The 22,289-nt window shown below is 40.3% G+C and overlaps 1 protein-coding gene across 3 annotated transcripts in view; it reads right to left on the reverse strand.

Moving 5' to 3' along the window:
• Positions 1–3,868: 3,868 nt before the first annotated feature.
• Positions 3,869–22,289, reverse strand: part of FHIP1A (FHF complex subunit HOOK interacting protein 1A) — a 91,878-nt gene continuing 73,457 nt past the window's right edge. For all 3 annotated transcript variants that reach the window (XM_049814554.1, XM_049814553.1, XM_049814555.1), the window contains 7 exons: positions 20,364–20,531; positions 16,554–16,633; positions 14,952–15,139; positions 13,412–14,452; positions 9,627–9,805; positions 9,205–9,343; positions 3,869–5,093 (listed from right to left, as the gene is read on the reverse strand). In XM_049814554.1, the coding sequence (XP_049670511.1) occupies positions 4,843–5,093; positions 9,205–9,343; positions 9,627–9,805; positions 13,412–14,452; positions 14,952–15,139; positions 16,554–16,633; positions 20,364–20,531 (2,046 nt within the window). In that variant the 3' untranslated portion in view covers positions 3,869–4,842. The remainder of the gene's footprint in view (positions 5,094–9,204; positions 9,344–9,626; positions 9,806–13,411; positions 14,453–14,951; positions 15,140–16,553; positions 16,634–20,363; positions 20,532–22,289) is intronic.

A 22,289-nucleotide genomic window follows, 5' to 3' on the forward strand; every position in this document is an offset into this window, starting at 1 on the left:
AGGAGCTGTGGCTACGAATTCAAATGGTACAATGACTTAATTTAACTGCACCAAATCACACCGCTCCCATCCTTTTCTTCCCAACCCTGCGATTTTAGAGCTTCTTAGAGGAGCTAAAAAACCTTCCTGAAGCACAAAACCTTCTGTGAGGCACAAGCAGAGTGTACAAAAGGGTAGTGAATGTGTACGCGCTGTGCTAGATGGTATACTTCCCTTGGTAAATAGAACTTAACCTCTTGAACTTAAACCCTCGGATGGTGCGGGATGCAGTAAATTTGTTTGCAAATGTTTTTCTCTGAAGGAGTGAACAGACCACTTAGGCATTGCGCCCGGGCCAAAGAGCAATTAGAATGGTGCTGGTGGCAGAAACGCTGTTCAGGCTTACTGTCCATCCAGTTCTGTTCCCATTCCAAAGCACGGCCCCTGCCAATGTCCGAGAGCCACCCCAATCACACCATGTTTTCTCCCATCCTAGGAAATTTACCAATCTTACTAAGATGATCAGATCACATCGGAAATGCAAATGCACTAAGTGGGTACAGCAGCACGACACCACTGAATTCATCAAACTTTTTACAAAGTGATAAACCCCAATGAAAGAGGAAATCATTCATTTATGAACTGGATGCTCTGAAGGATGTATCTGGGTGTGCCAGTGGGAGCGACAGCCCATGCCTGCTCCTGGGAATTTTCTCATCTCCATGGAATACAGCTGAAAACAGAAGCTCTCATTTCTGTTCTTCCAAACCAAGGTCTAGAAGTTGTCAGGACAAAAAAGGCAGTGCATCTTTCACATCCAAAACTGCAACACCAAAAATCTGATCTCATTAGAAATCCTATATTTTTCTTTAGGGCACACATGGAAAAGATCACTTTTGAGAAAAATGCGTAGAATAGAATAAAAAGGCAGTAAGTAGGGCCCACAGCACATGAATTGCAACTGACTCTACCTGCCCAAAGATCAGCGTGTGCTGAGGGTGATGCTGCTTGAATGAAAGTTGCCAAGTGCGTTAGCCCAATTAATACAAACCATGTGTGTACGTGTGCTGAGACTAACTCACAGGGCATCTAAAAATGGTCAAAGGTAAAAGAGAATGACTACAACTGTTTTAAGACAAAGTGTTCACTTTATAGGTAGGTTGCAAAAAAAATAGCAGGTTGAAATTGCCAGAAAGATTCCTAGCTACAGCAGAACAGCTTAAAAACACACTCAAAGGCTACATCATTGGAAAATGTGGCATTCACAGTGTGAAACATCTAGCAGGAGACTGGAAATTAACTTTGGTATCACTGAGCCACCACCTGCAGGTTTTGGAATAGATCTGCTAACCCCAAGACACTTCATTCATGGCTGATGCTGAGACAATGTGCTGAAGAGGGACTGCTCTAGTCACACACACACACGAGTGTGGGGAAATCCAGACCACGGAGCACTTCCTTACTCTTGGAAAGAGCAGCATAGCGCTGCGTCCTCCAGGGCCCTACCAGCTGGACCACAGCTTGGACCATAGGCATATCAGTTTTTTTGGAAAAAGATTCATCACTGATGAGGGCCGGGATAACGCACTATCTAGCTGGAGGGAAGAAGCTTATTAAACAAGCATTTGGCTGAAGAACTTAAGCACACAGGGGTGATTAATCTCAAAAGATCAACATTTTCAAGCTAAATCACAAGTTCTGCATTTTGAAGACAGGAAGATGCAATTCCTGCCAATATGTTTTTTTGCTGGGTGCTGGACATTATGCTACTATCTCAGCTAAGACATGGCTGCAAGTCTGATCCCACCCAGGAACCAAGTAATATAAAGTGACACATATGATTGCAATTTTTACAGTCCTGAGCCAGGGTCACTGCACTCAACCACCTCTTTGTTTTGGGTAGCCAACAGACAGATCTCCCATTTACAAGGGGAGACTGCACACAAACACAGTTCTGACCTTTCAGCAAGAAGTCTTCCACGTGACTCCAGATTTCAAAGGCTGAATTTATCCTACTGGATGTAGAGCATAAGCTCCACTACAGCTTATGAAGTAAATCCTCCCCTTCCTCAAATTCACAGATGCTTTTTTGAGCAGTCCACATTTTAAAATCCCCATGTAGCTTAATAGACCCACTGAAATGAAACTGCTATGACTTTGTACATTTGTTGAAAACACCAGTTAAAATTAACAATCTCAAAAAAAAATCCCTTCTACCCAGCAAATAAAGATTCTTATTTTAGAATAAAAACAAGGGAAGGGAGTGTTCACAAAGTAACCTTACTGCCTTGAGCACTAGTCTGCAGAACTTTTTTTTTTAATTATTTTTCATTCCTTTTTTAATAGTCTTTCAGAAAAAGGATTGGATTGCTTCTGCAATTTAGCACTTGCTTCTGAACCACTAAAAGTTAGCTGATCACACTCATTTGGTACTTTTTATTTTGCTCACATAAAGTTCCTAGCAAAAGAGGTGAGGAGAGGAGCAAGCACTGACCCTGCATCCATAATGCTAAAACACACTTAGCACACGTAACACTGCTGAACCTCTTCAGGCCAGGGCTGCAAGTACAGCATGAAAGACAGCACTACTGGTAATAGTGGAAACTGGAACGTAGGAGTGGAGAGAGAAACCATTATGTCCTAGAGCAAGTTTGTTTTTTTTTAAAAAAAAAAAAATAAAAAAATCTTAATTTACTCATTGCCCATTTACAACAACAATGCGGGGGGAAGAGAAAAAGAAAGAGCTCTCTTAAACCTGGATAACTAAGATTTAAGAAAAAAACCACAGCCTTGGCTTCAGCTTCCAAGGAAGCTTGTGAGGTGAAACAGGGCCATGTGGAGATTGGTAGGTGATTTACAGGATGGCGATGCAATGGTGCCCCAAAAAATAAACAAGTTAGAAGTGAAAGCAAACCAGAGTCAGCTAGGAAGCTACATGACACCCACCCATTGCGTAAGTGAAGACTGTACAGCAAACAAGTGAAGACAGACCCAGAGAATTTCTTGAGGTGATTTTGTTAGAGGTACCCTTTGGGATTTTTTTTTTCCTTGGAACAACCTACAGCAGTCTGACACAATGAATGTGTCTCACAGCTTGTAGATTAAATGTACAACTTTTCAGAAGCATCTAAAGGATTTAGGAGCTTAAATTGCACTGCAAATTCCACAGGAATTTGACCTATAATTAATTAGACTCTTCTGGAGTGTCTTTATTCTTTGTTTTTAAAGTGTTCTTTTGCCTTGCAATCTCTGAGAAAGTGTGTTTCAAAATCAGGATGCGATTAATGAGCACCCCACATTATGGAATTACAATGAGCAGGAGAACTAATGTATGCAAATGTTATTTCTGATTTATGTTTCTTCAGACTTCCTGGAGTCACTGTTAGTTTCTTTCCTGGACAAAGGGGTTGAAGGCTTTCTTGAACTAAGCCCCTCTTTATGTAGCCAACTACAGCACACTGGAAGCACAATTATGCTACTAAGATAAGACAAAATGCAGTGGTGATGCACCAATTCATCATGTTTGGATTCTTCTAATGAAGCCCATTACTCACAGAAGAGAATTTTCTCAAGCAGTTAGTCACCAGCAGACAGCTTTCCCTGTTACTCCTTTCTTTTCTACAGCTGGTGAATAGTCTGGTCCTCCTCTCACCATCCCAAAAGTGCAATATTAGGAAAAGTCAACATCTAAATTAAAAGTAAACAAACAGTATTTAACTTTCCCTTAACCAAAAAAATTAACAATAAAACAGAACAGCTTTCAGGAGTAAGCCAACTTTTTTCATTAAAAAAACCCCAAAAAACAAAAAAAAAAACAAACAAAAAAACCCCCCCCAAACCCCCCAAAAACCCCCGAAAAAACCAAAACCAAACCCATCCTGCTGTCCTTTTAATACTACTGAAAGAACTGAAAGATATTGAATACCTTTCTTTAGCTTATTAAAATAAGCATAAAAACAAACTACATACTAATTATAGCTTGCATAGAAACATTGTGTTTTGTACTTTGTGCAAATCTTACTAAATAAGGCATGCTTGAGAGTTTAGGTAGCAATGCAGTAGTTATCAAAGAATGCTGAGAAACTGCAAGGAAAATTCCAGGCAGTCTGCAATCCACATCCACTTACACAGTTCATTTGACTTCAAAGACCAACAGCTGATAGCTGCAGATCTGCCTGCAACATAAGGCAATATGGTATGTGTAGGGTCCAGCACCTGCTTTCAGCTAGTCATGTATTTAATACATATAAGACCACTTGAATTCAAAAAACCTGCGCCACTAGTCAAAAAAGAGGGCTTCAGATGTGGATTGGTAAGAACCCTGTTTCAGGGAAAAGGAAGGGAAGGTGGAAAGAGGACAAAACCACAAAGAAGCACAACCCTTCACATAAAGGGGTTTTGTGCAGATTTTGTGTATATTTTTTATACCCTGAACTGTCCCCATGGGGCAATGTTTTTTCCAAACAAACTGTCTTCTACCAAAGTTATCCAGAAGAGTATTTCTGGAACAGAAAAAGCTAAAACGTTTGCCTCTCTTAGCCAACCTACAAGTGTCTATTGCAGAAATTCAACAGGAATCAGTGACACTAAAAGAAGGGTGGCTGTGTAAAGAGGAGGAGATGAAGTAGGAAATTGCAGTAAGAGCAGTATCAGAAATGTCTCATATAATTTATGTAGCACAGAGGGAAATTATAAGGCCTAATATAAGGTAACATGGAATAACATTTTGTCTCCTTGTTCCCCCTCCAAATCAAGTATTTTCAGGAAATATTGAAGTACAACCTTCTTTTGTAAGCAGCTTTGCATTAAAAATCTGTTTAAACTCCAAAAGCGTTTTTAAAACACATTTTTTAAAAACAAACACTAATAATAATCCTCAAAATCCCCCAGTATTTTGTAACATAAAATGGAATGTTCCTGGGCAAGAGCTGCCAGCTCCTTCAAGAACTCTGGGAAAAGGGCAGCTGCGAGTACGGCATTCCTCACGTGCGCAGGAAGGCTGGGATGAGCCAGGCCTTTCTTTCCTTTCTGTCCCAGGAAAGGCTGGAGTACAGCCGGGTAAGATTCAGAGAGGTTCCTTCCTTTCCCCACATTGCTGTTGTGCTGGACATTACCTAAAACCAGGAAGAGAGGAGAGGAAAGAAAAAGGGAAAAAAAAAAAAAAAAGAAAAGAAAAAAAGACTTAGTATATTAAGTACACACAGTATTTGTACAGTGTTCAAACCTAGTTTACAAGGATTGTGTTCAGAGCTGTAGTTTGCAGTGCCCAGACTGTGCAGGCTGATACTCTGCTAATCCAACGTGGCCTAAAGTTCTACGTGGCCTGATTCTATTGCATTTTTTATTAGCTATCTTTCCCCAGGTTATATATTATTCAGTTCCAGCTCTGATGAGAGAAGTATGTGGGCAGAAGAATAGTCAAGGGGAAGAGTAATATGGATTTACCTTATGAAATAGCAGATAATAACTACCCATCTAGACCCAGCATGGTTGTCTCAATTTAAATGATACTGTGCTCTAGCCCTCCCCCACATCAAAATACCATTTGGATTTTACTTCTCTCTCTCTTTCTCTATCCTCTCCCCACGAATCATCGCGAAAATGGGTTTGAGGCTGAGCTATCGCATCGCCATGGGAGTTTGAAGCAAGCTAGAAACTAAGGGAAAAAACGTTTGAAAATTTGATTTTTCTACAGCTGTAGGTCCCACTAACTACACTTACTTTTGACCCCCTGTAAAGCAACTAAACATTAAAAAAAGAGCAAATGAAAACCACCGTGTGCTCTGCTATATGATCTCTGCTGCCAGAGTTCAGAAGATCAGGGCTCAAGCATCAGAACGCATGGAATTACAGTGACAGCAGCACTTAAATTTCAATCAATTGCTCCTTGTTTCAACCTGAAGCAGAACTGCACTTTAATTAGTTGATAATTAATTTAGTGAAACTAAAAAGGTGACAAAATTTAACACTGATGGAAATAAATACTTTACAAAGAAATATTATCCTACAGAACTCACTGCCACAAGATGTCATTGAGGCCAGAAGCAGAGACAGATAAAACCCTGTCTAACTTACAAGTGGATGTTTTCATGAGCTGTGTAAGCAAATCGTTAAAAAGAAATAAAGGACCCTCATATTAACTCACATACTGCAGATAATGCAGCAATGTAGCATTTGGCTTAAGAAAAGGTTTCCCTTAAAGTGTGTGCAGTTTATGTTAAAACAACTCAGCCTCAGGTTACACCACCCTTTTTCTGAAACCTCTCCAAGCAGCTAACATGAGGACCCGTAGATGAATGCCTCACCCGATGCAGCAGAGTAATCCCTCTGTTCAACAGCTCTGCACTTTTGTTCTGTTCCTGTAGTTCTCCTAAGGCACTGTGGAATTACTGTACACTTCCAAATACTCGAAAGAAATTTTCATCTTAATCATCTAACAGACTTGTACTTTTCTTGAGTTTCAAAAAGCTTTCCAACTGCAGACTTATCAATCATTCATATTGTTATTCTACAAATTTCTATCTACCAGAGGCAGAATAGAGGAATTTCAGTTCTGTGGAAAATTCTGACTGTGGGAAGAAAAACAACTTAATAAGGTTTTGAGCTTCCCTTGAAGATTCTTAAAATTATTTTTTTTTTAGATTTTTCTAATGTCAAAATGTTTCATAATTAATATTTTATGTTTTTAAATAGTTTAGCCAAAATAAACAGAATGCTAGTACACTGTCAAAGCTCTTTTTTTTAACTCTTCCCTTCAAAAAACATCCAAATTGATACATTTCCCTAAAAATGATTTTGATTCAGATTTAACTGCCTATTGAACACACACATCCCCCACAAAACAACCAACCAACCAACAAACAAAAAAACCCAAACACCACACACCACACAAAGAAAAGAGAAAAGCACAGAAAGCTGGTCTAGGGACCAGAGATTTGATATTTTTTTTCTTTGACCAAGATTGTCCACTTCTTTCTAAGGTCTGGATGCAAACTGAATCATACAATGGAGAAAATGATTACTCTGGAGATACTGTTTCCAACACACTGAAAGAAAGGCAGCATTTCATATGCGATCTACATTATGACAGCCCTACATATCTAACCAGAACCTGAGCTACTATATAGGGAAACTACATACTACTGCAACCATAAAATAACAAATCATCCATTTCTGCTCAGTTTCAGAGACCATCACTGTTAAGAGAAAGGAAATGCTCTGGTTTTACATTTGTGTTCCCCACTAAGTCTGGCTTCTGTTTTCCAGATGTGAATTCTGTAGGAGGCTACTTATGCTCAGACCTATAGAAAAAACTTTGGGGTTATTCACCACTTCCATTTAGGGAAAAAACCCTCAGAGAAGAGCTTATTTGCATGACACTCAAAGGTAGCATTCAAGCTAATGCAAAGAAATCCTACAGGAGTTCCTAATTATTATTTTTTTCATTTACCGTTAGTGTAGCAGTTCCTACCTCGCACTTCTTACTCAATATAATGAACTACTGTGGGCTGATGGACTACTGAGCCAACTTGCCACAGGAATTACAGTTTGATTACTTACATCACCAATCTTGTTGGGAACCAAGTCTGCAGTTATCCAGACATTTATTTACTCTCCATCTATTTGTCAAGAGGTGCCTTCTTTGCAGGAGTTGCCACAACACAGAAGAAAATGTACCAACAGGGTGACTAAGCAGCCTTGTTTCAAATTCCTAAATAATAACCAGCATGACTCAACCTGGCAAATTCCAAAGCCCACAGAAGAAAACTGACATCAAATAGTAAGTATAAATAAATGCCCTTGGGAATGCATTATATAAAAGTTCTTATTGCCAGCACCTGAATAAAAGGACTCTAAATGTTGCCTCCTAATCTCATCTTCCACATGCTAGCTACAATACCATCTAATTGTAAAGCTTTCTAATCTATGGGACCAGAATGTAGAGCCTAAAATGCTACTGACATTTGGAATACACAGCTCCTTTACAGCAGGCACCTTCCACAGACTAATTCTTCAAGAAGCAGCCTTAGCAAGATCATAATTCTACAGACTAGACGTACTGCAGACCTTAGAAACACATACCATGCTGACTAGAAACTAGCTAAATTATTATTCAGAGCCTTGAAAAATGAAAACACAATTAAAATGGCACATAAAGAGTCCCACTTTCCACACCTCTGGAAATCCAAGAAAAGTATCAACGCCTTCACAGCGGTATAGGCAGAGGGAGTGATTATTAATGACTCCCAACGATGAGTAAGCACACACCCGTAAATGCAGCCTCTCGAACCCTGTTGCCGAGTCAGCTCTTAATCACTGCGGTCACTGCTCTCACCATATTTGACACATTCCCATCATGTGGGAAGTTCTCTTTTAAGGGAAACCTGCACCCAACATTGCCGGCTCAGCAGCAAGCTCAGAACATGCACATCCTCAGGGCAGAGCCCCAACTCTACCAGTTGCCTGGCTGCATCTGGAAAGTTCTTAGTTAGAATGTAAGATTCTTCATTTTGCTTATTTTTACTAGCTTCCCCCACAGCAGTGTAAATAACTGTCAAGACAGGTGTAGCATGCGCTATGCTTGAGAAGCAGCAGATGTTATGGAAGTCTCCTAGAAAGCTGTTTTGTTGGGATGATACCTGTTTAACTCCCCACTGCTTTCAAAGTGTCCTGGCTTTTACACCCACCCACCCCTTTTTGCTGCTGCTGTTTTGTTTTTCATTCAAAAAAGCACATTCAGAGTTTTCTGGCTAATATTTATCTCTTTCAGTATTAGTCCAAACCACAATATGAATCTTTATTCAATTGTTACAGAAACCAATTCATTCTGGACTTCTGTCCTAACATTTATCAAAGAAGAACCAATGACTAGCTGAAGACCAGGCTAAAAATGAAATTAAATCATGCACATATGCCATCTCACCTCATGCCTTGAAAGCAAGTTTGTTTACAGCCAAAGTGACAGAGAGTCAAGAGCTGATTTTGTTACTCCTTCATTTAGACAGGCATTTTCTGTAGCAGATGAAAGATTCTAATGAGCAAAGAACATCCAAATAGATCCATATATTATGGCCTACTGAGCATCCTCAGTTTACAGTCAGAAGGATACATCTGGTTAATGATATTCACAACATACCACACCTACTTTTAATCATTTTGTAGAAAGAGAGAGGTAACTGGTGAGTCATTCCACCCAGCACTCCTGCCAGTGTGGTTAATGTTTACCTTTGGTTAGCAATTCTTCTGCAGCATCAGACATGTCCACACGAAAAAGCAAGTATTGCTGGGCCTCCAGGAGAAGAGCTGGGAAGTCTTTTTCAACGGAAGCAAAATGTTCAATTTTATTTTTCACAGATGCCAGCACCTGCCAAAACAACAGTAACAATTACTTCTTCCTCCTTTACTCCCAGTGCAGCCACAGACTGAATACTCAGGCTTTGTCTAGATGCATTAAAACAGAGTTACAACGAAAGTTATGGTCACAGAGAATTTCCAGTTCTTTGCACAAATGTAATTAAAACATCAAAACGAGATGAGAGGCTCTTAGGTAGGAAAGCAACAGTTGGAACTGAAAAACGCTAACATAAGGTTTAACAAGACACCAAAAATACTGTTCCAATACGTAGAACTAACACTTTATCAAATACCTGATAAAGTGACCGCACACTAGGCTGAAACACCATGTTGGTGTTGAGCAGAAAGGAGCGAAGAAGAGGCTGTGGATAACTTGCCAGCTGAGTAATAATCCCAATAAGCAGCAAATTTACATGCAAGGAGTTGTCCAGCATGTTCTCCAGCTTCGACAACACTACGCTGATGAACGGTCCTGTAAGAAAAGGAACCAATGTTTTTGTTTTCACCAAAGAAAAATCCTAATATCCAGGAAATATGCATTTAAAAGGAACTTTGATCATCATAACAAACCAAATTAGACCTCCCACACGCTAATTACAACCAGCAGGGAGAAAAACTACTATATCTTAACAGACAATATAGAATTAACAGAGGTGCTGAAGGCTTTTGTGATTAGAAGCACTTTTGCTAGCTAGCCAATTAGTTTACATTAATGGCATATTTAACATGCATAACTATTCTACTTTACACATGCCAAGAAGGATTTAGCCTAGTACGTTATGGTCTACTGTTCTATTCCTCTTGAAGTTAATCGGAACGGTACCACTAGTTTCAATGTAAAGGGAAACCGCCCTTTTTACTCTTCTTATGCCTTATTTCTACATAAGGACTGGGCAAAGTAATTTACAGCTAGGTTTCTTATCAAAAAACTCTGGCGTTCTAACGAAAATACAAAAATGCTAGTCTAAACATAAAAATCAAGATCTGTGAGAGTTCAACATCACAAAAAAGGGCATTTGCAGTACTGCAAACAGTCACACAAAGCAGGGAAGACATTAAAATAGATTTATAACCAAAATTATTGGTAGACATAGGCTTTATCACATAAATGTCACCAATAAATAATAGCTTTAGTTTGTGTATTCACGCCGCAGGATAACCACTGAAATACAGAAGCATTTACCACGAAAGTACATAAACCCTTAGTGCTCAAGCTTAAGAAACCTTTGCAAGGCGAGCATGACTTTAACCAAATACTACATATCGTCAGATGACAGAGCTGGTGAGATGCTTGAGGCAGCGGGTACGACTGACCTAATCACAAGTAAAGTCTTAGAAATGTCACTTGTCCTACACCCAGTCCTACTACACTATTCTAGCTGCGTAAAAGCTAGGGAAACCACACAGAAGAATCCCTGGGTGACACAGTTACAGCACTGCTAACTTTGAATATCCCACCCTACTCCCCAGCACAAGATGCATGCCACAGGCTTTTCTAGGGTCAAGCAGGTAGCCATAACCCGACCCCATTCCAGCTCCCCTCAGCTAGCAAAAGGCTGCCGTTCAAGCTACCTGGGCACAGTTTAGCCCCATTTAATAAGCCTTCCGTAAACTACGGCAGAGGCTAAAGCAATCCTGGGCCAGTGCAACAGTAAGGATCAAATCAGAAGTGCCTACGTTGCCACTTCACCGAAGAGAGCTTCGGTAAAGGTTGAAGTCTATAATGTTTTATAGCAACCGTGAGTATAAAGCAAGCACTCCCTCGAGACTCATCCATCATGGCTAAATGCCGGCACAGCTCCACGCACAAGAGGAAAGGTAGGAGGGCCAGTGTTGACAAGGCTTTACGTGGCTGCTACCTTTCAACCACCATGTCAGCCATCAGAGTGAAGGTTGGTATCCCATCCTGCAGGAATCCCCCCTGCCTGTGTACCCAGTGGAGCAGCCCCAAAACCTTTTGTTGAGATACAGTTCCTCCTGTCCCAACGTAACCTACCACTTCCCCTCTCATGTTCATGGAGACATTTTCACAGAGCTCCTGAAGACCACAGTGAAGCGGGAGCTCTACTGTATCAAAAGGGATGGCAAAAGAACGAGTTGAGATATATCACTGTTCTCTCCTCTAGGTCAGATTTCAAAGCTGAGTAGGTAAAGCTGAAGCTAGATACTTACAACAAGTGCTGTATGCCACTGCAAGAGGTTACCAAGATACATTTAAAAATTTTTCAGCGGCAGAGTGACTTTTTCCCCCAAGAAACTATTGGAATGAGAGTCAGAGGAACTGAGCAGAGTTTGCAAGCCTTGTAAGAAACAGGGTAAACAGATGAGAAGTAAAAAAATTATTCTTCTTCTCAATGTGCATCTCTATGTGGCCACAAAATCAAGCACTGATGGGGGGGGGGGGGGGCGGGGGAGCAGAATATAAATTTCTGTTTCTGAACACCACATTCTTTCTTGCTTAGGGGGAAACAGGGATGATAGTGTTTAGTGCTTTTAAATTGCACATAGACACAAATAGGACATTTTCTTCATAGATCCATAGGCCTGAAGAGAGCAACTTTTCACTGCTGACACTTACTGGGTGTGGGAACCTCTGTTTGGTTATTTGATTCTGCAGAGAGAAGCCCCATCCCACGACAGCATCCCAAAACAGCGAAAGCAACCAAGAATCCTTATCACACACATCTACAAACATAATATAGCATTTCAAATTAAATATATTATTATATTTGAAAGGCACTGCAACCTTAACATTTCTGAGGTATTGTTATGAGCACCTCCATCCTTGCAACCATTAAGATCTCCATTAAAGCAAGGTAAACAGCCTAAGAGTAAAACAGGATGTAGATGGGGAGCAAACAGCAAGGCTTTTTGTGTTGGTTTCTTTTTGGTTGGTTGGTTTTTTTTCCCCTTTGTTTTGCTCAGTTATGGGGGTTTTGTGGTTTGGGGGGTTTCGGCGGGGGGGAGGGGGGGGGAAGGGGGGAACAAATGGAGAGAGGGACTAAATGACGAACAAGAGACAAGGACAATATTTTTGAGGTACCTTTGACAGCAGATAATGGGAAACAGCAAGGTTTGAATGTGATTAGCTTCCAGTACAAGGAAATTGCTACCACAGCAAATATAGCAAATTGATTGAAAAACAGGCTGAATTTTTCAATTAAGAAACAGTGCCAGGCATGCTGGCCACAGCTGACCAGAAAGGGCTGCATTTCAATGGACACAAATGTTTTCCCCCTCCATTCAAACGAAAGAGAAGCCATCTTATAGAGGTTTTGTTTTGGATGAGGAAACCTAGATACATTATTATTTTTTATTATTTGCATTACTGTGGTATCTAGGAGACCTAATTAAAGACCAGGAGCCCACAGTGCAAGGAGCTGTACAAATACAGATCAAAAGCCCACTCTAACCTCCGGTAGCACTCTCATTCCTGAATGGCTGGGCAGTCTGCAGGTACCAAGCTTAAATTGCTGCCTGGCACAAGACAGAAAAGCATACCAACAACGAGGGCAGACCTGACATTTGAGGAACAGGATGCCAGGGCAGAGCATGGAGACAGGCATGTACAGACATGGCACCGCTGCTGCCACCGCGTGCTAAAATGTGAAATAGCAGAGAGGAAAAAAATGGCAACGTGATACCACATCCATAGCGTCAGAGATGAAAGCCACCAGAAAAACAAATTATTTACCTGGGGCGTGTATATTAGAACAGTTATGCCAATCCCCTTTCAATTTCAAAAGCTTTCTCTAGAATGATGGAGCTTTCACATACAAACAATGTAACGCCTGCTCAAGATTTTAAACAATTACAAAAAAAGCAGCCCCCCCACCCCCACGCAACCACCATTTGCTGTCACCACACTGATTGCTCTGCTCTCCTTTCACGTTGGATCTCTCACTCTCCTTGGACCGATCTCAGCTATTTGGGCTATACCCTCTTTAGTGCCAGGACTGTTACTTTCTTTATGCTCATGCTGTGTGCCGCACAGTGTGATCTCATTTGGCCACCTTTAATCACCATGACTTCCTGTATTTGTTATTAACTGTATTATGTAATTAACAGGACATTCCACCTGTAAATGGAGCACTCTGGCTCCTCGCAGCGTGCTTGGGAGAGACGTCCTCCTTTGGTCCAAAGGGAGATGACATGCTGTCTGCAGAAGGGGTGTCTGCTGAGAAATTCTCAAAGTCATCCTCCTCTTCTGCAGGAGAGACAGGCTCAGGAGTATCCAACTTCTGCTCCTCCAAGCTTGCACTGTTTGGATCCAGTTCCTTAATAATTTTGTCATACTGTGCAATGAAATCCTCACCATCTGTGCTCAGCAGTCTTACACTTAAGTTACTATCTGCCTCCTGAGGAGAAAGCTTCAACTCTAAGTCTGGCTGTGGATCAATCTCAATCATTTTCTGGTTTATTTGTTCTTTCATTACACCTTGAGTCAAGCTTGAATTTCTCTTACTGTGCTCATCCAAGTCCATTTCCAGCTGGCTCTTTGCAAGATGCCCATTGACTACAGTCTGGCTTTGGACCTCATATTCTCTGGCTGCATTTAAAGTTTTCTCCTTAGAGTTGTCATCATCTTGAGTATCCTTCTGGGCACATAACCTGTAAACAATAACATCATCCTGAAACTCTGATTCCTCTATGTAAGATCCTTTGATTAGCATGATGGCATTTCTTTTCATTTCTTGAATGTGTTTTGGTGGCTGTGCAGGTGGCTGCATCTCTGTGCTTCCCAGATCATCATATGGCTGTGGTGAGCTCACATCAGATCCAGGAGAAATCCCTGTGTCATAGCTATCATCCCATTCTAGCTCCAACTGCATCTTCTCAGCGAATGGAGTTACTTGAGAGGAGCTACATGTGCTAGGTGCCCTTTGCTGGAGCCGAAACATGGGGTATTCCACATCTGTACTGTTCTCCTCAGCAAGCGTTTGGATAAAGGTGTCTGGATCAGGGCTTACTCCATCATACAAGGCAGACCAAACCTTACAGTCTTTCAGGCACTGGAGGATAGCTTCTTGAGCTTCCCCCAGATACTGCAAGTAGCTTATGTCCACAGCTTTTCCATATTCCACAATGCAAATAGATTCAGAAGAGCGTCTACCAGAATCTGAAAGTAAAGAAGATTACTCATACCATGAGTAATATACCACAAGTTCTCCAGCACAGCATCTACTAAGAAACGTCATAGAGTCTTTAGCCCCAACCATCCAATAAGGCAGGAATATCAAACCATAAAGATGAAGAGATTTGCTCATAAACATACATGACTGGTTCCTACTGCCAAGACGGAGCTGTAACTAAAGATTTCTGAGACCAGCCCACACTCAAACCTTAAAACAACAGCAACCACTCTGAAGCAACCAGAGCTGCTGTCATGTATCTGTGCATTTTCATAAATGCATATTCAAGTTAGATAGCTGTTAAAATAAGGTTTTAATAGACCTGGACACATGGAAGGAATTAAATAAGCTTTCCAGTCCAGGCTTCCCCGGTTTATTGCTGGCCACCACATTTCCTTCCCCTCCCATCCTTCCCCACCTCCTCCCATGAGCTGCTACCAAATCAAACTCAGTTCATGATCTGGTCTTCCCCTGAGCACAAATTACCTTTAGTTTGTGCTGCTTTTGTCCATAGAATATAATCTTTTCCTTGGCTTTCAAGTGTCAAGGTGATCCCAGTAGAGCAGCAGACTGGTGTTAGGGCCAGCAGTTTTGCAGCAGATACAGAATAACAGTCTCTCTCTTTCACAGCCCACCGCTGGCTCAACATCATGTGGTTACATGGGATCAGATACCTGAAACAGCAGTGTCTAGCATTACTTCATCACCCTCTCATGTTAGGGAAAGTAACAACATACAAAATTCCCTTCCCACCTTCCTGCCGTCTCCAAATTAAGAGTAATAATAATCTTGACAGTGATCCATATTCTAAACCTCTCAAGAGCACGAGACCCTGACTCTTTATATTGTGAAGCTAGTTTGATGAGGAACTGTCAAAATGAGTAGAGATAGGAGATCAGTTGCATCAGAACAGGGAAGTGAACAATCCTTCGCAGGTCAGAGCAAACTTGCTGTCAGAAGGGACGGAGGAAGTGTGGGATGGGCAGATGTCAAAGGCCAGCAGTGTGTTTTGGTCCCACTATGAATGAGTCCTGTCTCAGAATCCTTAATTTATTTGTTTTCCTGGGAAATGCAGAGAGAGACAGTTTACGTTTGCCAGGCAAGCAGCCAGCAAAAAGGAGGGAAGTGTCATCAAGGTGTTTTACTGCAGTAGATCAAGACTGAGCTCTCATGCAGAGGGAATAAGCTGCGGGGAGTAGAAAGAATAGAGGAAACACAGTCTTGTATTGAACTTCTTCAGAGCACTTTTGTTCAACTTTTTAAAAGCACTTTATTAAGAGCCTCAGTGTTAACTGAACTGATGTTGCACAATTTAAAATGCAAACAAATTCTAAAAGATTCCCTAAATAAACAAAAAGAAGATTAAATGCAGCACTCTACTGCTGTTAGAGCAGTGACATACTTGAATTCACAGAGGTCCTAACAGCATTGCCAGGCACCACAGCCAGCCCTATAGGGCATTTCACCTTAATTCCTGTGGATGGGGGGACAGTATCTGAAACGTTCATACGATCTGCAGTGCTAAAAGCCCAATTAATTCAGTTACACCAATATTTTCAAATAAATAATCAATTCTCACCTAATACACACTCCAAAATTATGAGTATTCTGAAGCAAAGCAAAAATAATCAACACTACGTAACAATCTACCTACAGCAGTTCAGGAACCTGAAGTATTCTCAGTGAGAGAGGAATCAAAGAGGCAGAAAAAAACAAGAAAGAACGTGGAAGCTGCAAACGAGTATCACAGTGTACAATACACTAGAGAAAACATGTAGGAGAGAAGAATTACACATTTAGAAGCAGGGAATAAGCAGTTTGGAGGCAATAAATATATTCTTAGCTTCTCTTCTCTCACTTTTATAGAAATAAATCACAAGCAAAATCTCTTGCTCCTGAAGATCACAGGACATAAATCACACTTCTTCAGGTCTGGTAGACTTTTGTCAGGATCATAAATATTCTTATCTCTGTAGTTGCTTAGATTTCTGCTCTCTTGGTGAACTCTCATCCAGCTCTGCATCTATAGGCAGAGACTGTACATCCCAGAATTAGGATGAAGAGTGCAAAAAGGAGTTTGGGCTTTACCTTAAAACTAGCTGTAACATCACATCTTCACAATGCAAGCCAATGAGTGTTCTGAACAATGCCAAGGAGACCACACAAAGCTGGAAAATGATAAATGTTGTCAGTTTTTGATCTGGAAATTGTACCTTTCCAATCTTCCCTGCATGCTACATTACAAAATGACTCTGCCAGATCATCATGCTTTATAAGACACTGTTAGTGATATTTCATTTTGTCAGCACCCCATGGGATTATTTTTTTTGACATTTTCTAGAGCTATACACATAACATGTTACATTTTAACAAAATACAATCCAGAATTTTCCTTCAAATAAGTTATTTAAAAAGCAGTAATTTATCAGTCCTTAATATTATTAAAATTTATTAATTTAATTTAACTTAGCATGAACTGAAACCTGTAACTTCCAAGATAGCATGTTAGTTTTTACTTCTGACATAGAATTTGAACAAACTAAAGGCCTTTTCTGAAAGAAAAGTTATAAAGCAACAGAAACTTGAGGCAGTTTAAGTATAAGGAATGATTAGTGTTCTGCACATTAAGAACCTGAATGCTTCTATAAATATAGCTTAATGTACCAACATAGACTAGGACTAAACAAGTCGGTTTTGTCAGAATTTACTCCATATGAAGTATTCATAGCCCCACCATTACGGGTCACTTGAACATCTGGGAACTATGGCAAGGCATGAAGATCCTTTCCGTAAGGCCAGAAGAAAGGAAAGAAAAGTAGGATTCCTCATTGGAATTGCATGCTTGCCTCTTTAGCAAAGGTCTGATCAAATATACCCATAACTAGGTATTTCAGTAGTCACACTCAGCAGAGACAAAAAACATACCCATTCTGTCATCGACACCCCACTTTTGCAATGGCTTTAGGACAGACTAGAAACATGGCCTTCTACAGGCTTTTTTGGTCACTGATTAGACATACAACACTTTCAAAGCTATCATACAGTACATTTCTACCTGCCAGACACTTGCTAGACTGCAGTTGTGTCCAAAATGGTAGAAGCATGAGCTGAAAGCTTTCACTAGTTTTCACAGACTGCAGCACCATTATCTCCCTGCCTCTTAATACATTTTTCCTTGGGCACATTCTCCTGGGCTGCTCTCTCATGGAAACAGTATCTCACAGCTGGCTTAGACTCCAGGACCAGGCTGACTCTTGTGAGAATTATATAGCCTAAATTGACCTTTTCCTAAAGTTTCAAGTTGGTGTTTAAATCTTGTCTCTCCCTATATTAATTATGTAAACTCAAATAATTAATATATGAAATTAATGGCACTTTTCAGCAGCTAACAAAAGAAACAGATTAGGACAAAATAAGGAAACAGCTACAGATATTTCTCTACCTCATTTTTTCAGTCACTGAACATCCTTTGTAATTCATTGAGGATGAAATTCAGCATCCTGCCTGGGCATGGCTTCTCTTCCACCCTGTGGAATTTCCTCCTCTTCTCTGCAGTCACTCCCCTTGCTCCCACTGTTTAAACGCTCTATTCTAGCTCTGCAACAGCACATTGTTATGTTCCTCTCTCCAGCCCATGCTTTCGCAATAATATAAACTTAAAGATCGTTTCACCCTTTCCAGTTCTCTCCTTCAGATGAGTGACTCTGCTCCCCTACAACATGATCAGCTGTGCACAGTGACCAAGACCAGATGAATGCATAGATTTCTTCAAAAAATACATACACATACATGTATTTTCCCCTTACTTGGCAGGTACCTCTGTTAAATAGTTAAATAGCAATGTTTAAGTGAACCTCACTTGATAGCCTCTGAAAAGTAAGTTTCTTTGACTGCCTTCCCTAGTTTGGTCATTGAACTAACACTCACAGAAGACAAAAAGAAAGGGAATAAACAGAGAGAAGAGAAATGGGGAATGCTCATGAAATGGCCTGCTGTGAGGCAAAGCAAAGCTCAAACTTGTTGCCCTAGCACCACTGTCCAGTTGCTTGTACTAGGAACCAACAGTTAGTCCAAGACCTTATGTCTACAGAAATAGATGCAGAAAGCAAAAGGGCAAGAGAGGAACAAATAACCAGAACTGGAGTTCTTAATAGGAATGTGAGGGCAGAGTTGAAGAGCTTCACAACAAGGTTTTGGAAGAAGTCAGATCCTTGCATGAAGGGTGTGTTTTAGCCTGGTGACATGGGGGAAAAACAGGAAATCTCATTTCCTCTGTGATCTAGTCTAACTAGATCACAGATCCTAGTCTAACTTTTCTTCATACTGTGAAAGTTCAAAAACCTGCTACTGCCTTAAATTTTCCTGTATTTAAGAAATTTCAGTTTATAAGGACACACTACTTATTTGTCTTCGCAACCATATTGCAAATCAGGAATCACCTGAATAAATAAAACTAGTCTATTTCTGTATTTTGTAAAAAGAAATGATGTAAAATACACTGAAGGAGACAAAGAGGATAGTATTTTTACAAGTCCTTTTCGCCACCTGGCTGTACATGACTTTAACCCTGTGAATTATTAATAAGTATTTTCATCAGTAATAATGTACGTAGCTTTTGTGCTGTGGAAACACACAGAAGGTTGCAGTTCTGGCTTTTGCACTTGGCCAAGCTATACTGCAGAAAACTCATTTAGCATCACAGAACCATTTTGGCCGAGATGCTGAGTTGCTCTGGGCTGCAGAATTCTTTACAATTCCCATCTCATTTGCCTATGGAACAGCATTTAATGATTAGCAGAGACAACAGCGTTTGCATTTTTGTCGACAGAAGCCGTTTCAGTTTCCAGAGTTAATCCATCTTAGACATGCAGTAACAGAAGCATATATCCATATTTGCATGCACTCACATTTCGAAATAAATTTCAGATGAAGCTACTGTCCCTAATACACAAATTCAATGCACATACTGGTGTTCCGGCTTCTCTTGTACCTGCACTAAAACTTTATTCTTTATATCATCTATGAAGCTGTGCACCATACAAGATTCAGCCAAGACTACCAACCAAGTACAGCTCAAAAGGGTAGGTAGTCCAGTGCAACACATAGTCATTTTCTCTGCCTGAAGATCCAACCATTAGCAAAGGTAACTACTATGGTTGTCAGCTAGCTCTCCACCCACTATGGTACATTGTGGCTAGGCTGAGAAGGGACTCAGTGCAAATTTGAGATAAACCTTACTACATAGGGGAATGAAAGCAAAGCAAAGGAAACAGCAGTCTGATCAGTTGAGCAAGAAAGTGCCTTCTTTTAATCAAAGAAGAAAGCAGGCAACAACACAGTTAAGTAAACATGCTATAATAATACAGACTTGATTCCTGAGAAATATATTGGCAATACTGCAATTCACAACTTGTATCAATTTGGAGACATCCATACAGGGCTCCCATCATCTCCCAGAAGGACTATTTGAAAATGCTTGTTGCTTGGCAAAACTCCAAAGATCAAAAATGCTCCTTGCCACAAGTATAAGTCCCTATCTGTGAGTTATCTATGGCAGCACTAATTCAGCAGTATCCAGAATAAAAATGCTTCCAAATTTACCTTTAATCTTCTAACAGATCCCAGACTTCCAGAATACCTCATCTCCCTCTATCCCATTTCGTCTATGTGTGAAACCACCTCACACTTTTATCAACTTAGTATAATGGTAGCTAAATGTCATCACACACACACTAAAAATAACATTGAGGGGGTGGAGAAATCACACATTTTGGGGAGGGGGGTGGGGTGGCAAAACTCCTAGTTAAACAGATACCCACTGAATATATGGAATCTGCCATTTAAATATTTAACCTACATCCATGCTGAGTACCTGAACTTCCTTCCTATTTTTCTTACCCGGAATGGTGTGTTGATTCGGCTAGTAAGTGTATCTAGGATATGCACATTCTCATGTCGGTGCAGCAAAATAAAACGGAGGAAAATCTTGAGGAGGGCTGGCTCTGAAACACTACGTAAAAAGAGATCCAGGTACGCAGTAGTAGTCATCACTTCTTCCACAGTCACCTGCAAGCAAAAATAATGTAAATACAAATATACTGCACAAACACAATATCCATCTACACTCTGCAACTGTATGCCTGGCAAACACTCTAAGCTCTCCATACATAACACTGCAACAAAAACATTGGAGTCTTTGCTTTTAAATTTGCAAAGAGCATGCTTCGGAATGACTCACAAGCATTTAGAACCCATTTCTTATCTGTCTTGCTTCCCCAGGGAAAAAAACACCCTCCCCCAAACTGACACCCGAAATCTCACACATACTGAAATACAAAGAGACAAATCATGCTGGAAGCTCCCCACCACCTTTCTGCCCATGTCAGCTCTTTTGCATCACAGTTCCGTCATCCTTCAGAAACATTTTCAGGTGTTGTGAACACCTGCATCTACCACTTCATTAAAAATAAATGTCAGAGCACAATCAAAGCACAGTACAAACTCATGGTTCTAGAGCTTTAAAGAAAAAAATCCCCATAGCTATCCAGAATTTTGCCACAATTTTCTTTCTTTTTATTTTCCCACAGCACAATTTCTCATCTTACTCAATTTTTAAAAGGAGTATGTATACATACATAGACACACAAACCAAACCCCAAAATCTTCACTACTGATTATTTGTATATCAAAATAAAATTCAAATATCCATGCAACATTTGCATACCGTAACCCACGCTGCTCTGCTTATTGCAATCTTTTGGAGCTTATCTATTCACAGTATACACTGGCAAAGCACAGAAAATTCCAAAGGCCTCCTCTGCACCATGTACTGCTGATGCAAAGTCAGCTTTTTAAAAATAGTTACCCAGGAACTTAATAAGCTTAAGTGCACAAAGATAAACCCTTAAATACAAGAATCTGCCTGTATGAAAGGAAGCATTAAACATCTTTTGTTTACCAAACTTAGCTGGAGAAATGAAAAGACTGATTTTATTAAAAAAAAGAATCAAAGCTGTCACTTAAGAGCTAAGAGGATTTAGAAAATACTCAGAAGGGCAACATTTACGTAACATGCTGTAAATGTTAAAATCCCTGTTCCATTATGCTGCATGTTAGCCATGTACACAGTAATGTCATGCTGCAAACGTTCTCTTTAAAGCATTTAAGATCACAAGCTGCTTCTGGCTGGTTACACAGAACATAGGAATGCTGTATGCAGCCTGCAGACCTTATGGAGAGGGTGCACCAATGTGGAGAGCAGAGAGAAGCTCTAAAGTTAAGGTCGTTGATTCACTCTCATTCTGAGGCTTTATTCTAATGCTTAGCTTCTCCATCCTCAATCAGCAGGCTACTTGCTTATTTTGGCATTGGAAACAAAGCACCAGTGAAGGAGCAACAGCCAAATTTTTCACCAGGATGGGAAAAGAAGTTCACCTTCTTGGTTTATTGCAGTAAGGTTAGTCAAAATCAAGCATTAAAATGTAATGGTGAAAGAAAAGGAACGAGGCACACTTTCACAGGATCTGTGAACTTCATAAGGCTAAGTAAGCAACAGCTATAGATATATTTTCTAGACCTGTAGTTGTATGTTCAGTGCTACCAAAACCAGAAATAAGAATATAGTACTGTCACAAAATAGTATCTATTAACGTATACTCCAACTCGGAATACAGTTTATTAATTCATTCCTCCTTCCCTCACAAGTGAAAAAAAATAAAGTTACTAGGCTAAGCACCCCAAAGTTACAGATTGCCCAAATTAGCACTGTAGCTACAGCCCTAACTCAAACCCTGTATTATTGTAAGTGTGATAAAGCAAACGTTG

This window comes from Accipiter gentilis, chromosome 12, assembly GCF_929443795.1.
Source record: "Accipiter gentilis chromosome 12, bAccGen1.1, whole genome shotgun sequence".
NCBI lineage: Eukaryota > Metazoa > Chordata > Aves > Accipitriformes > Accipitridae > Astur > Astur gentilis.